Raw genomic sequence first — 12,086 nt, 5'->3', positions numbered from 1 at the left:
TGGTTTACCACTGTTCCTTCTTTGGACCACTTTTGATAGATACTGACCACAGCAGTCCGGGAACACCCCAGGAGTTTTGGAGATGCTCTGATCAAGCCATCACAATTTGGCCCTTCAAACTCGCTCAAATCCTTACTCTTGCTAATTTTTCCTGCTTCTAACACATCAACTTTGAGAATAAAATGTTCACTTGCTGCCTAATATATCCCACCCACTAACAGGTGCCATGATAAGGAGGTAATTAGTGTTATTCATTTCGCCTATCACTGCTCATAATGTTATGCCTGATCTGTTTCTAAGTGGTACCATCCACAGTAATCTAATGTATCTTTAAGGTATCTCTATAAAGATACTTGTAAAATAAATGCATGTAAAGTAACACTTATTACAATTATTATACATATTATATGTATAACATATTCATCCAGCTTCTAAAGTGCGCAGTTTAGGTTAGACTCTGCAGTAAAGTGTCCAGGAGTTGGTCATTGGGACTTAAATCCCATAATACACAGATACTAAATATTACAGTAAAAGGGCAGAGTGGCAGTTGCAAGATAATACGGTCAACCCTGCTTAAACAAAATCCAGTTTGGTCTGACCAGCTGCCAAAACACAAGGCGAGCCAGTAAAACTGGTAGATCATCTTTTGCTATTATCCAGCCTCCTTATTCCTTCACTGAACTGATAAATACATTGTCTGAACTAGTGTGTGCTTTTCTTTAAATGACAGGTAGCATTAGTAATGGTACTTCAGAGACAGAAGGGATTTTCAGGCTGCACTTAACACTAAGTTATTATCGTTATAGCACCCTGCTCTGAAACTTTTACAGTGTTGTTAATCCTACATTGCTAAACGTGTACAACAGAATGTTATGGCTAGATGCTTAGTAACAGACACCCAATCAGAAATTAAACAGAGTATGCCTTTATGCAGTTACAGAAATCCAGTGTGCTGTGTAAACAGGGCTGAGGGGAAAAATTGGTGCCCATTGAAGACAAACTTTTTTTTCATATATGTTTATGGTCAGAAAAGAATTTTATCTTTGTTTTCTTGCCTTTCATGCATCTCAGGGAGCTAAAAAAAAAAAAGCCAAAGAGTATTTATGTGGCAACATTTTTTTTCTCATTGATGGAAATTACAAACCATTATTTAAAGAGGTTACACGCTGTATTTATCCAATCAGGGTTGTTGACAGCACAAATATGCAAATAAGAACCAAGGGGGTTAAGAATGTACAGTGTGAAACGTCAGGATTAATTGTTCAACCTAGGTACAGTATGAAACCTGAAACAAGATCCCATACACAAGATGCACTATTTCAGGTGTGAAAAGCCCTTGACTTTCATTTCTACCAGCAGTTACCAGCTGTTTTGGATGGTATATGGTCAGACCAGGTTGGATTTTCCAGCAGGGGACTACAAATTAAGTATCATTTTCTTTGCCACACTAGATTTGTTTCTCCCATTCTTTGACACCCCCCACTTCTCCGAACTGAACTTTCTACAATACATCAATTTCTTTTTTAAGACTGCAGGTTGTTAGGAAAACTTTTTGTAAAGCTTGTGGAAATGCCACACTGCTGGAATTCACATTAAGGTGTTTGGTCAGATTACCAAACACACCCACGCTAGAGCCTTGCCTCTTTGATTGGTTATCCTCGCTGGTAATACAATTAAGTTCTTATGTCTGTGCATCTAAGAACAGAACGAACGAATGAAGAACTTTCCAGCATATTAATAAGAAACAGGCAACGAATAAATCATACACACCCACACATGCTTTAAGTCTAAAGCCTGATTAATTCATAAGATTTTCATCAGATTATTTTATCCATAAGAAGAGAATTCTGGTGAAATCTTTATAAATACCAGAAAGTATGTGAGATTTACCTCATTACATGCTTGAGAGGATTACTTCCCAGACAACCTGAAGGACCTACAACAGAAAACATCATTTGTGAGTAGTAATAGAACATAATCGTATTTTATATATATATAGCATTGCTTTTTTTTTTAACAATTTGAATAACTTTAATAAATAGATCTTACTCAAACAGCCATGCTGAGAATGCAATAGCCCAGTTCTTTTCTGTTTGTTCTTAAAAGTAATAAGTCATTAATTAGTCAGTAATTTCCGGACACTTTTCTTATTATACATTGACCTAAATGTGTTTCAAATGTGTTTTAAATGGGAACATCAAGCTTTGGGGTGCCCTCTTAACATATGAAATGTGTTTTATATCATTTATTTAAAATCTTTTTCTGGAAGAAGTATACATAGACATTACTATACAGAAATAAGTCTACAACTACATACAACTATAACAATAACTACAGAAAATAAACCTTTTTAATTGAATGTGATAGATAAGGATGTTTTCTAGCTCAGACTAAACAACATTTATGCTTTTTAGTCTAGATAAATCTGTTCCAACAATCAATCGACGTTTGCAGAAAGGATGAGTACTTTTGTGAGCCTGTTAGAGGTGCTGGAAGTCCGAGGGTCCGCTCTGGACGAGGATGAGGTGTGGGCAATCCTCATCACTGCAGCAGAAACCTTAACAAACATCTCAGATAAAGGTACTAGGATGCACATGAAGATTTAAAAATTAGAATGCATATTTGTCTATATAGCAACTTGCATAAAATAACTAAACAGTACATATAATAGGATAAAAAAATTACTTACCTTTGATTTAACCCAATTGAAAACCAAGCTGCCATTTTACCAAAGCATTACTCAAACATTCTGTATTTCTTTCACTTTATCTTATAAACTCATTGGGTTAGCGCAACTTAGCAACCCTAAATTAGGCTTTATTATTGGATCATCTCATTGCAGGAAAACAATACAATTATCAATATGCAGCCCTACCGTCTTGACCCCATACATTATTTCATTTTTAGCATACCAAGATTAGCCACCAAATATTCCCCTGCTGTTGTTTACTGTCTTAAACTCTCCAGGTCCTGGTAACCTGTGCAGTGTTATTAGCCCAGGCTCCATTCTGATCTCACCTAGTGGCAGCGTTGCCTTCAAAACCTGTGGCCGCACTGACAACGTGACCTCCTTCACCTCTCCTGAGATGACAGTGGCTCAGTCTTCTTCCAGCAAAGAGGCTGTAGAGAAGGTGAGCTATCCAGGATGTGATAGTCTCCCAGAGGATAAGCCAAAGTTCCAGGCTGGGAAACATTTTTCGGAAAGTTAGATCTAAAACATTATAACATATCTAGCTATAAAAAGACGGACTTGGCAGAGTTATGGACATATGTGCAGTGCCTAGTCATGATATTAGAGGTTTAATAAGAATATTGGCCAATATGTCTATTCTGCTTAAACCAAAACATACTAAACTTAGAGGTATATTATTGGTCATTTTTTTGTCATTTATGCAATTCCTACCTCCACCCAGTGTGTGGAGAGTTTGCATGATTTCTTTGTACTTCATGATTTACTCCAAAGGGGGCACTTTGATTTCCTTCTATAGTCTAAAGACATTGTTTCTAGTGTATGAGCATGAGTTTGTGCCCTGCCCTGGGTTAGCCCCCCTCCTTGTGCCCTGAGGTTCCGCAAAAAAGTCCAAAATATTCTACCTCAAATCTTTTTTTTTTTTTGGAGCAAATAATCTGATGTAGATGCCTTATATTAAGAAATCCCAAACCAAGCATGCAGAGCAAACAGATAATCCATTTGTCCACTGCTAGAATTGTTTACAAACAAAGGAAGTAATATTTAGCAGGTGGAAGTGGTTAATAACCTTGGAAATCAACATGGGGGACCTCTAGAGGATAGAGGGTCAACCATGATCAACCATGTCTCTTACTGTGCCATAAGAGGGCTAATTAATGGTATTAGCAATAGTTGCAATTGCAATCCAAATATATTACTTTTTTGTTTCTAGATGCTAATTTACTCTCTGGGAATGACTCTGTATTGGACTGTAGATTATCAGCTTCCTCCAAATCAGGTGAGTTGCCAATGTTTCATCAATCTTTGCAGCTTTAACCATTATTTCAATTTCTGGTGAAAAAATGCTATGGTTTCCAAATTCTAAACCTATTTGAATGACATATGTTATTCCTACTAATAATGCTCTTCTGTCCTGAAGCCTGTCCAGCTTACTGACCACTTGAACAGCCTTCTACTAAGCATGTGTGAAGAAGAGTCTCATCGACGTCCGAATCTACAAGGGGTGCTGCAGCAATGTGAGCAGCACCAAAACAATGCTCTCCTTCCTCCTCCAGAGAGAACCATGAAACAGCTGGTCCAGGATGTTCTACAGCACCCAGTAAGTCTGCTTTCACCAAATGAAAGCTTCATTTTGTTTGTCTGGTATCAGCTGGTCTCCTGTCTGGATCAGATTTTTGTTGGCTGTCTGCCGATACATAAACAGATTACAGAAATGTATGTAATTGAAATGTGTGATATGCATTTTGTAAGGAGTCAGAAGTAAAGATGTAAAGTTAAACACGGAAAAGTCTCCAATACAAAATGTATGACATGATGGTCTTTAGTGGTCTTTAATGGATTTGCAATTCACAAATTGCTGTGATAAAAGATGAAGATGAAAAGAAAAACTGTTATACGAAAATAATAATAAACAGTAGCTCTAGTTTGTTTCAGGCCACATTTCTTTTAATAGCATTCCCTGTCATGTTTTATTCCTTCTATTCTTCAGTTTTTCTGTATGTCTCAAATCAAACTTCATCTGACATTAAGTAACATATGCCTCCTCAAGCAGCTACAGACACAGCAGTTGTGTAGTTGCTGTAATAATCTTCCAATTATTTACATTAAACTACAGTAATTTCCTGATGCAGATACTCTCAGATTTTACAGGAAATTTACAGGCTATTAATAATAGTAATGAAGCAAGATACATCTATATTGTATTTTTTTTAATCCTAATAAAATGATAATTATTGTGTTTTCCAGGCAGAGAATGTGTTGGCTAACAGATCAATAACAGATAGGAGTCAGTTGATTAGGCACAAACTTCGAGGTAGGACTCTTATTTTAATAGCCACCTGATAGTTTGGCTTATCTTAAATCAAAACCAAAAATTTATTAAATAAATTATATATAATAAGATTTACTTTGCAATAGGAGGCTACACTGAGAATTCTGCTTGCATCCCAAAAGCAGTCAGTTCACCATCCCACACATTCCAGGCTGAAAATAACAGGTAAATAGTCCACTGTATACGTCCACCAGATCAGTCTTGATGTAATTTTAACCTACCTGATTAATAGCTCTCTTACAAACCATATTACACTGGGCATTATGTGAAGTCAGTGAAGTAACTGTAAGTCTGTTTTATGTTCTAGAATCTCCCATCCATCCCATCACAGAGGAAGCACCAGCAGTGCATACCTTGACATCCAAAGGCAGCTTAATGATAGATCAGACCAGTCATTTGACTCGTCACTCAGTCTCAGTGAAAGAAAGGTCAAGGTGAACTGCTTTCCAGTTAAGAATAAAAAAAAGTCTCCCGAAGTCTCTGTTGCCTTATTTTTAAACCCCTTTTCTCCCTGTTTTGTCATCTCAATCTTACTCAGATTTTGATTTTTATTGTAAATTAGATTCCTATTATATTCCGATTCTTATATAGTTCTCGTATAGTTGCCTGTTTTTGCATTTTTCCAGCCATGACTATTGGAATTATAGGAATTTTGATGCATTTCATACTTTCCCATTTCACTGTATCCAGTTTACTGTAATTACCAAAATCTCCCAACACGTTGTCACACAGAAAATAATACTTTACTTCTTTGGGTCTGGTTTCTCTCAAGGTTTCTTCTTCCTTTCTTCTCAGAGAGTTTTTACTTGCCATTGTCACATTAATGATCAAGATCTAGACCTTTATTTCTGTAAAGCAGCTTAGTGATCTGGAAAAGACTAGATGAAAAGAGTTGCCATACGGAACGTTCTTTTACGGAATTATTATTATTATTATTATTATTATTATTATTATTATTATTATTAAAGTACAAAAATGACATCATTAAGATGCTGTGTCTCTTTCGTAGAACTTCAGCCCAGAGTTTGTTCGAATTTTGGATGAGCCATTTATTACTTTGGAGCTGCCAAGTTCCATTGTGGTGAGTTTGATTCTCATTAAGAGCCATTAACAACAAAACACCGTCGAATAGATGTTATTCAACAGTAGATCGTTTGGTGCAGTCTATTATGTCAGTCAACCACCTCCTTTATTGTTTCTTTTCCTGTCTGCTGTCTTTTCTTTCTGTAGTCAAAGAAAGGGAAATCATGTTCAACACAAAGGGACGTGAGAGTGATTATGCCAAATGGACAGACCATCCTAGTCAAGTGTGATGTCAAGACTAGAGGAGGGAATGTGTTTGATATGATTATTGCCCATTCAAAAATGGTGGAGCACTTCTACTTTGGCCTTGCCTACACTGACAACAGTGTGTGCTAATGTCATTTCTACAAAATCTGTTCCCACGGATATATATTTACTATTTTTCCCCCAAAGCATCTCTGTTTTATGTCACAGTAATCATGGTTATAGTATCAATGTCAGATTACAGATTATTTTCTACTAATTTATGGTTCTTATATCTACAGCTAAAGAATTCTTCTTTCTGGATAATGACACCAAAATTTCTAAAATTGCCCCAGAGAGCTGGAAAAAAGTACCCACGTCTACGTTTGTCCTGCATGTCAGAATAAAATTTTTCATCAGTGACGTCAGTCTACTTTTGTATGTTACCTTTCTCACTTAAAGGTGTAGTTTGTTATATCCATATTGCCCTATAATGAACATTCAATGAACTAGTTGTAAATATTGCTATATATTGAATCTGTGTCTTCCCACTAAAAGGCAGATCACATGGCATGTGTAATTTGAACATACTTACTTTTAAGTGGTGGGGTTGTTTTAGGGGCAAGTGAAAGACTGGCTGTGTTTTCACTGCAGCTATAATTTGTCTTAAAGGCACAAAAATGAACACCTACTCCTTGTTTTCAGTCTCAAAAAAATTCCATCAACCTGGGTATCATTATGATTTTATTATTTTGGCAGACACAAGATGACACGACACCAGTACTACCTACAGCTCAGGAGGGATATTCTTGAAGACAGACTGCCCTATACTGAAGAGACTGGCCTGTTCCTCAGTGCTTTGGCTTTGCAAGCTGAATTTGGTGACATTTTGCCTGAGGTATTGCCAAACTGTAAATTAAGGATGTTATATCCTTTGTGTAGATTTTTACAACCATCTCTAAGGGCCTGACAATCTGACTTGTTATTGAAAGATCTTAAAACAGCTTATTCATGATTGAACTGACAGTAACTTGAGAAGACTGCATTGAAAAGGCCAATGGAAGGTCAAATACCAGTGGGGAAAGTTAGAGGCAGGGCTTGGTGCTGTTATGGCCACCATAGAGGCAACAGAAAGAGTCTCCAAGTGGCGTTAAATAAAGAGGGCTGATGCAGATGGGGTACAAACTGGGGTCCCAACGGGAACACCTAAGAAAGAGATATGATGTAGAAAGACCCCAAACACCTGATGACTTCAGGTGATGTCGCTGATGATATGTCCCACCACAGCCTAGGAACTGCTTGAGTGTGGAAGCAATAGGGGTTTATATTGGCTTAGTGGTTAACACAATTGCATCTTAACTCTGGGGTTGGGGGTTTCCATCTCTGCCCTAGGTGCATGGAGTATGTGTGGTAGGCTAAATTGCTAACAAAATGTCCTATATGAGAGAGTGCAACTTTGCTCTTTGAAGGGTTGGCAACCCATTCAGGGTATCCCCTCCACCTTGTGCCCTGAGTCCAGGCTCTCCATCCCAATGTAAAGAAGCATTGGATGTGTGCCACATTCAAAATGGAAATGGATGGTCAAAGTTTTAGAATTTGTATATCCAAATATCCAACAACATTTGTCTATCTGTTTTTAGCTGTATGGGAGGGAGTACTATCAGCCTGAGCACTACATCCCTAAAAGCATGATGGAGAAAATGTCCCTGCCTTGCCTGAAACAAGAGTTACTACAATTACATGCTAATAATGCGAATATGACTGCTGAGGAGTCTGAGCTAGAATTCCTGAAGGTAAATCACACTTTTCTTTTATTCTATATCTATAATTATGCTGTCTTTTCTGCACAGAGTTCTGGTGTAATAAGCACATATTCCTCTTAGCTGTGCTTTAAAAATGTGTAAATTAAATCTCTGAACAATGATTTCAGTTTACTGGACAGCATCTGATGTCCACAATTGGACCACCTAGTAGCTTTCCATGATATCTGCTCATGATAAAAATTGATCCTTAGAACAAAGGGACAGTTTCCACCTCCATCCTATGTGTGCATGTCCTCCGTGTGCTTTGAGAGTTTCCTCTGGGTACTTCAGTTTCCTCCCTGTAGTGTGTGAATGGGTGTGTGAATGTGTATGATTGTGACCTGTGATGGGTTGGCACAATGTCCAGGGTGTCCCTTGCTTGGTGCCCTGAGTCCCCTGGGATAGGCTCCATGTTCCCTGAGACCGTGTTGATGGATAGATGGAGAGTGCCTGATTTGTATTAGAAGATTAAGCTAATTTGATGATGGGTGCATGAATTTGAAAGTGTTTTTGTTCTTGTTTTTTACACCTCTAGGCCATCCAACAGCTTCCGGAGTATGGTATACTTTTTCATCATGTGGCCCAGGAAAAGATGCATTGTGCAGGAGAGCTGCTCTTGGGGGTGTGTGCCAAAGGCATTGCTGTGTATGAAGTAAAAAACCACATCCACACCATGAGATTTAGGTTCCACTGGGAAGAAACTATCAATATCTTTGCAGTTGTAAGTCCACCCTATCAGAAATATGGACATGATTTCCAGTAAGACGAGATATTGAATATAATAACATTTGATGTCATAACATATCACATTTAGTCCTTATCTGTCTATAACATCACATTCTATGTTTTTTGTTTGCTTGTTTGTTTGGGTTTTTTTGTTTTTTTTTTTATAAATATTTGGTTCTTTTCCTATGTGACAGAAGCGTAAATTCATAATTGTCAGCAGCGTCAGTAAGAAGAAACACACTTTTCTTATGGAGAAATCCAGAATTGCAAGGTACCTCTGCAGCCTGTGCACAGCACAGCACAAGTTTCACAAGGAGATGAGCTCTCGCCAGTTAAACCACATTCTTGTCTCAGGCAAGTCCTACAGTAATACAAGTTCTGTAATATTTAACAAATAACAGTGCTAGAGGTATCTAAACTAAAGCTAATGAAAACTAGCGTCAATGCTAACTAGATTTTGTTACAAGCCATATTAATAGTGCATAAATCCAACCCAATTTAGCTGTTTGATATAGCCTTCATCTTTTTTCTGTTACCCCAGAGGACAGTACTATACAATGTGAAGTGTCCAGTGCCCAGAATGACACAAGCAGGAAGATTTCCTTTTTTGAGGGGACATCCAATGATTACAGACCTGATGTAGCTCGCAGTGAATCCATGAGCAAGCTGTGTGATGACATTGGCAAGCGTATCGAAACCAGAATCAAAGAGCAGCGCTACAAGTTAGAGCACTAAATTCTGTATATCTTGTTTTACACGCTTAAAAAAACAGTACACCATGCCAACTGCAACACTGCAATGAGTTTGTCTTAGTCTGGGAAAATGTGTGTGCTTTACTGTTTGTGTCTGATCAGTAATCAGATAAACACACAATAGTGACTGTGGGTGATGGGAAATCATGGAGTCCAGATTTGTACAAAAATGAAGTACAATTAGCAAGTACAAAGAATATACTAAATGTCTAAGAAAATATGCCCAAGATGATGTTACATTACATCTGTTGTATGATAATAATGATATTAATGGGTAATGGATATTATGTCCTTGTAGTGCCTTAAGTCAAGATCTTCAGAGATTCACTGTATCTTCAAAGCGAAGCTCTGGGGTTCCATCCATTCCTTCCTTTTTAAGAGGTATAGTATAGATATTCACCTTCACTAATCTCTATCCATTCACTTTTCCGTTCATTTTCAAGTCCTAGCACTTTGTAGGGAGAGTAGCTGACCAGCAGTAGCTAAGAAGATATTATGTGGTTCCAGATCTATTCAGAGGCAAATCACTCTCTTCTAGTCACTGCAATTTGCAAACTTCCTAACTTTCAGGTTCCAGATTTTAGCATTTCAAAATGTTCTTGTATGTTATGGGCTCTGAACTGCAGGATAGCATTTACATGCATAGTCTGATGCTTTCCCTCCTTCTAACACATTTTGTTCACCACATGAAGAGGCTTAATATGTACCAAGTCCATTTAATCAGGGGCATTTAGAGTATATGAAACTTTAAACATTACAGAGCAATGATACCACATTAATGAATTTCTTCATATTTGTGATTTCCATGTGTCACTATTAAAAAGTAGAGAGTTTATCTTCTTGGAACTTTTGTTATTTTTCACCATAAAAGGGGATCTTTTTATAAAAGCTTTTTTTACTTGCAGACACTCCAACAAGCCCTCAAGCTCCTACACGAGAAATTCTCTGTGTAACTTTGAAGAAAGATGCGAAAATAGGCCTTGGTAAGGTTGCCGAATTTTAATTTCATATTTTAGGTGTGGTTAAACTTATGAATTTTTAAGGAAACAATGTTTTTCTTGTCCTAATTGTCCTTTATCTTAAGGTATTATAATTGTTGGCGAAGACAGTGCTAGTGGTCTGGATCTAGGTATCTTTATTGCATCTGTTGTGCCAGGAGGACCAGCTAATAGAGATGGGCGAATCAAACCAGGTCTCTGAACAACCAAGCTATCTTTATGAAATATTTTGCAAAAGGATCCAGGGTCATATTACAGAAATCAAATGTGCAGTTTAAATAGCTGTGGAAATAGCTACCTCAAGTTGTCCTATCCTCCCTCAGGTAGCCGGTTGATCTCACTGAATCAGATCAGTCTGGAGGGAGTTCCCTTCTACGAAGCAGCAGAAATCATACAAAGTAGCCCTAACCAGGTGGAGCTCATCATCTCCCAATCTAAAGGTAATAGTAAGTCTGGAAGAAATCAATAGTAGTCATCTACAATTGTTAGCAAGCAAAGATCTTTAAGAGGTATAAAACCCTTCTGCCAAAATTCTTAAAAGATATTATGAGCTCCCAAACAGCATGATTTATATGTGTATCTCTATCTTGTAGATAGTCAAGCAGGAGATGGTCTTGACGAGTTGGTGACGGTAATGATGACGCCAAAAACTGGGCGTAGGCTCCATGTGCCTAAAGTTCATGTCCTCAGTGTACAGGTATGTCCCAGTCAACAACAAGCAAATTCAAGAAACAATTGAATGCCACATAGTCATAGTTTAAAGCCAGAAGAGTTCACAGTGCAGCTGAAAAAAGTCTCTGACATTGAAGTGCACCATCATATATTTTACAGGCTGATCAGATTCAGAGAGATAATTTGGCCACGGTCTGAGAAGTACGACTCAGACATCTCTATCCATGGCCACAGATATCAGCTCCTCCTGTTCCATCCAGTGGAACGTGCCTGAAAAACATCTACCAGAATCCAGGCCAGTGGGTATTCTTCTAACGTCAACTGCCTCATCTCTAGTTGGAGGAGCGGTGGTTCCACCCCTAGGCTCTTCTAGATTGCCAAACTCCTTACCCTGTCACAGAGAGTATGTCAGGGCCAGGATCTGTCTGAAACTTCAAGTCTTACTTTCCCTCAAAAAAAGAGTACAGAACTGTACTATATCAATGCTACAAATTCTCAATGATCTCTTAGTCATCCACCAGTCTTTTAGTCCTCATGCTGTTAGAATGTCAAAGTACGATTTTATCAATCTGATTGCATGTAAGAGCAGCACTCGCAAAAAAGATGGCATGATTCTATTTGTAGAATATTTGGAGATAGCTATGACTTGACTAAAGGCCTCTGTGAGATGTTGGGAATACTGTGGGGCTGTGTGAGGGACTTGCAAAGGTTGTAATTAGCTGATTAGCTGGATCATGTAATTAGTAGGAAGCACAGAGAGAGCATGGTGATTTGTTGAAGTGCTGGTACACAGAAGTGCTAATCACATGATGTGTAATAAAAGACACTACTTTCTGTAACTAACCAGTA

The 12,086-nt window shown here is 37.9% G+C and overlaps 1 protein-coding gene across 1 annotated transcript; it reads left to right on the top strand.

Annotated features, from left to right (window-relative positions):
• Nucleotides 1-670: 670 nt before the first annotated feature.
• Nucleotides 671-11,532, top strand: frmpd2 (FERM and PDZ domain containing 2). Its single transcript, XM_058407017.1, has 22 exons — nucleotides 671-1,957; nucleotides 2,415-2,580; nucleotides 2,968-3,131; nucleotides 3,903-3,968; nucleotides 4,110-4,289; nucleotides 4,937-5,003; nucleotides 5,108-5,186; nucleotides 5,329-5,455; nucleotides 6,031-6,102; nucleotides 6,252-6,429; nucleotides 6,596-6,725; nucleotides 7,047-7,185; nucleotides 7,928-8,080; nucleotides 8,625-8,810; nucleotides 9,010-9,169; nucleotides 9,357-9,537; nucleotides 9,866-9,948; nucleotides 10,473-10,550; nucleotides 10,652-10,759; nucleotides 10,889-11,005; nucleotides 11,159-11,262; nucleotides 11,397-11,532. The coding sequence occupies exons 2-22, from the start codon at nucleotides 2,460-2,462 to the stop codon at nucleotides 11,433-11,435; spliced, it is 2,532 nt and encodes an 843-aa protein (XP_058263000.1). The 5' UTR covers nucleotides 671-1,957; nucleotides 2,415-2,459; the 3' UTR covers nucleotides 11,436-11,532.
• Nucleotides 11,533-12,086: the final 554 nt, after the last annotated feature.

This window comes from Hemibagrus wyckioides, linkage group LG13, assembly GCF_019097595.1.
Source record: "Hemibagrus wyckioides isolate EC202008001 linkage group LG13, SWU_Hwy_1.0, whole genome shotgun sequence".
Lineage (NCBI taxonomy): Eukaryota > Metazoa > Chordata > Actinopteri > Siluriformes > Bagridae > Hemibagrus > Hemibagrus wyckioides.
Note: the sequence above shows the minus strand (reverse complement) of the source record. Positions and strands in the feature narration are given on the sequence as shown.

Coding starts and splice junctions, on each gene's coding strand:
- frmpd2 (XM_058407017.1), top strand. CDS start 2,460: ATGAGTACTTTTGTGAGCCTGTTAGAGGTGCTGGAAGTCCGAGGGTCC. Junction 6,430..6,595: donor CCTTGCCTACACTGACAACA/GTGTGTGCTAAT, acceptor CTACAGCTAAAG/AATTCTTCTTTCTGGATAAT. Junction 8,811..9,009: donor CTATCAATATCTTTGCAGTT/GTAAGTCCACCC, acceptor CCTATGTGACAG/AAGCGTAAATTCATAATTGT.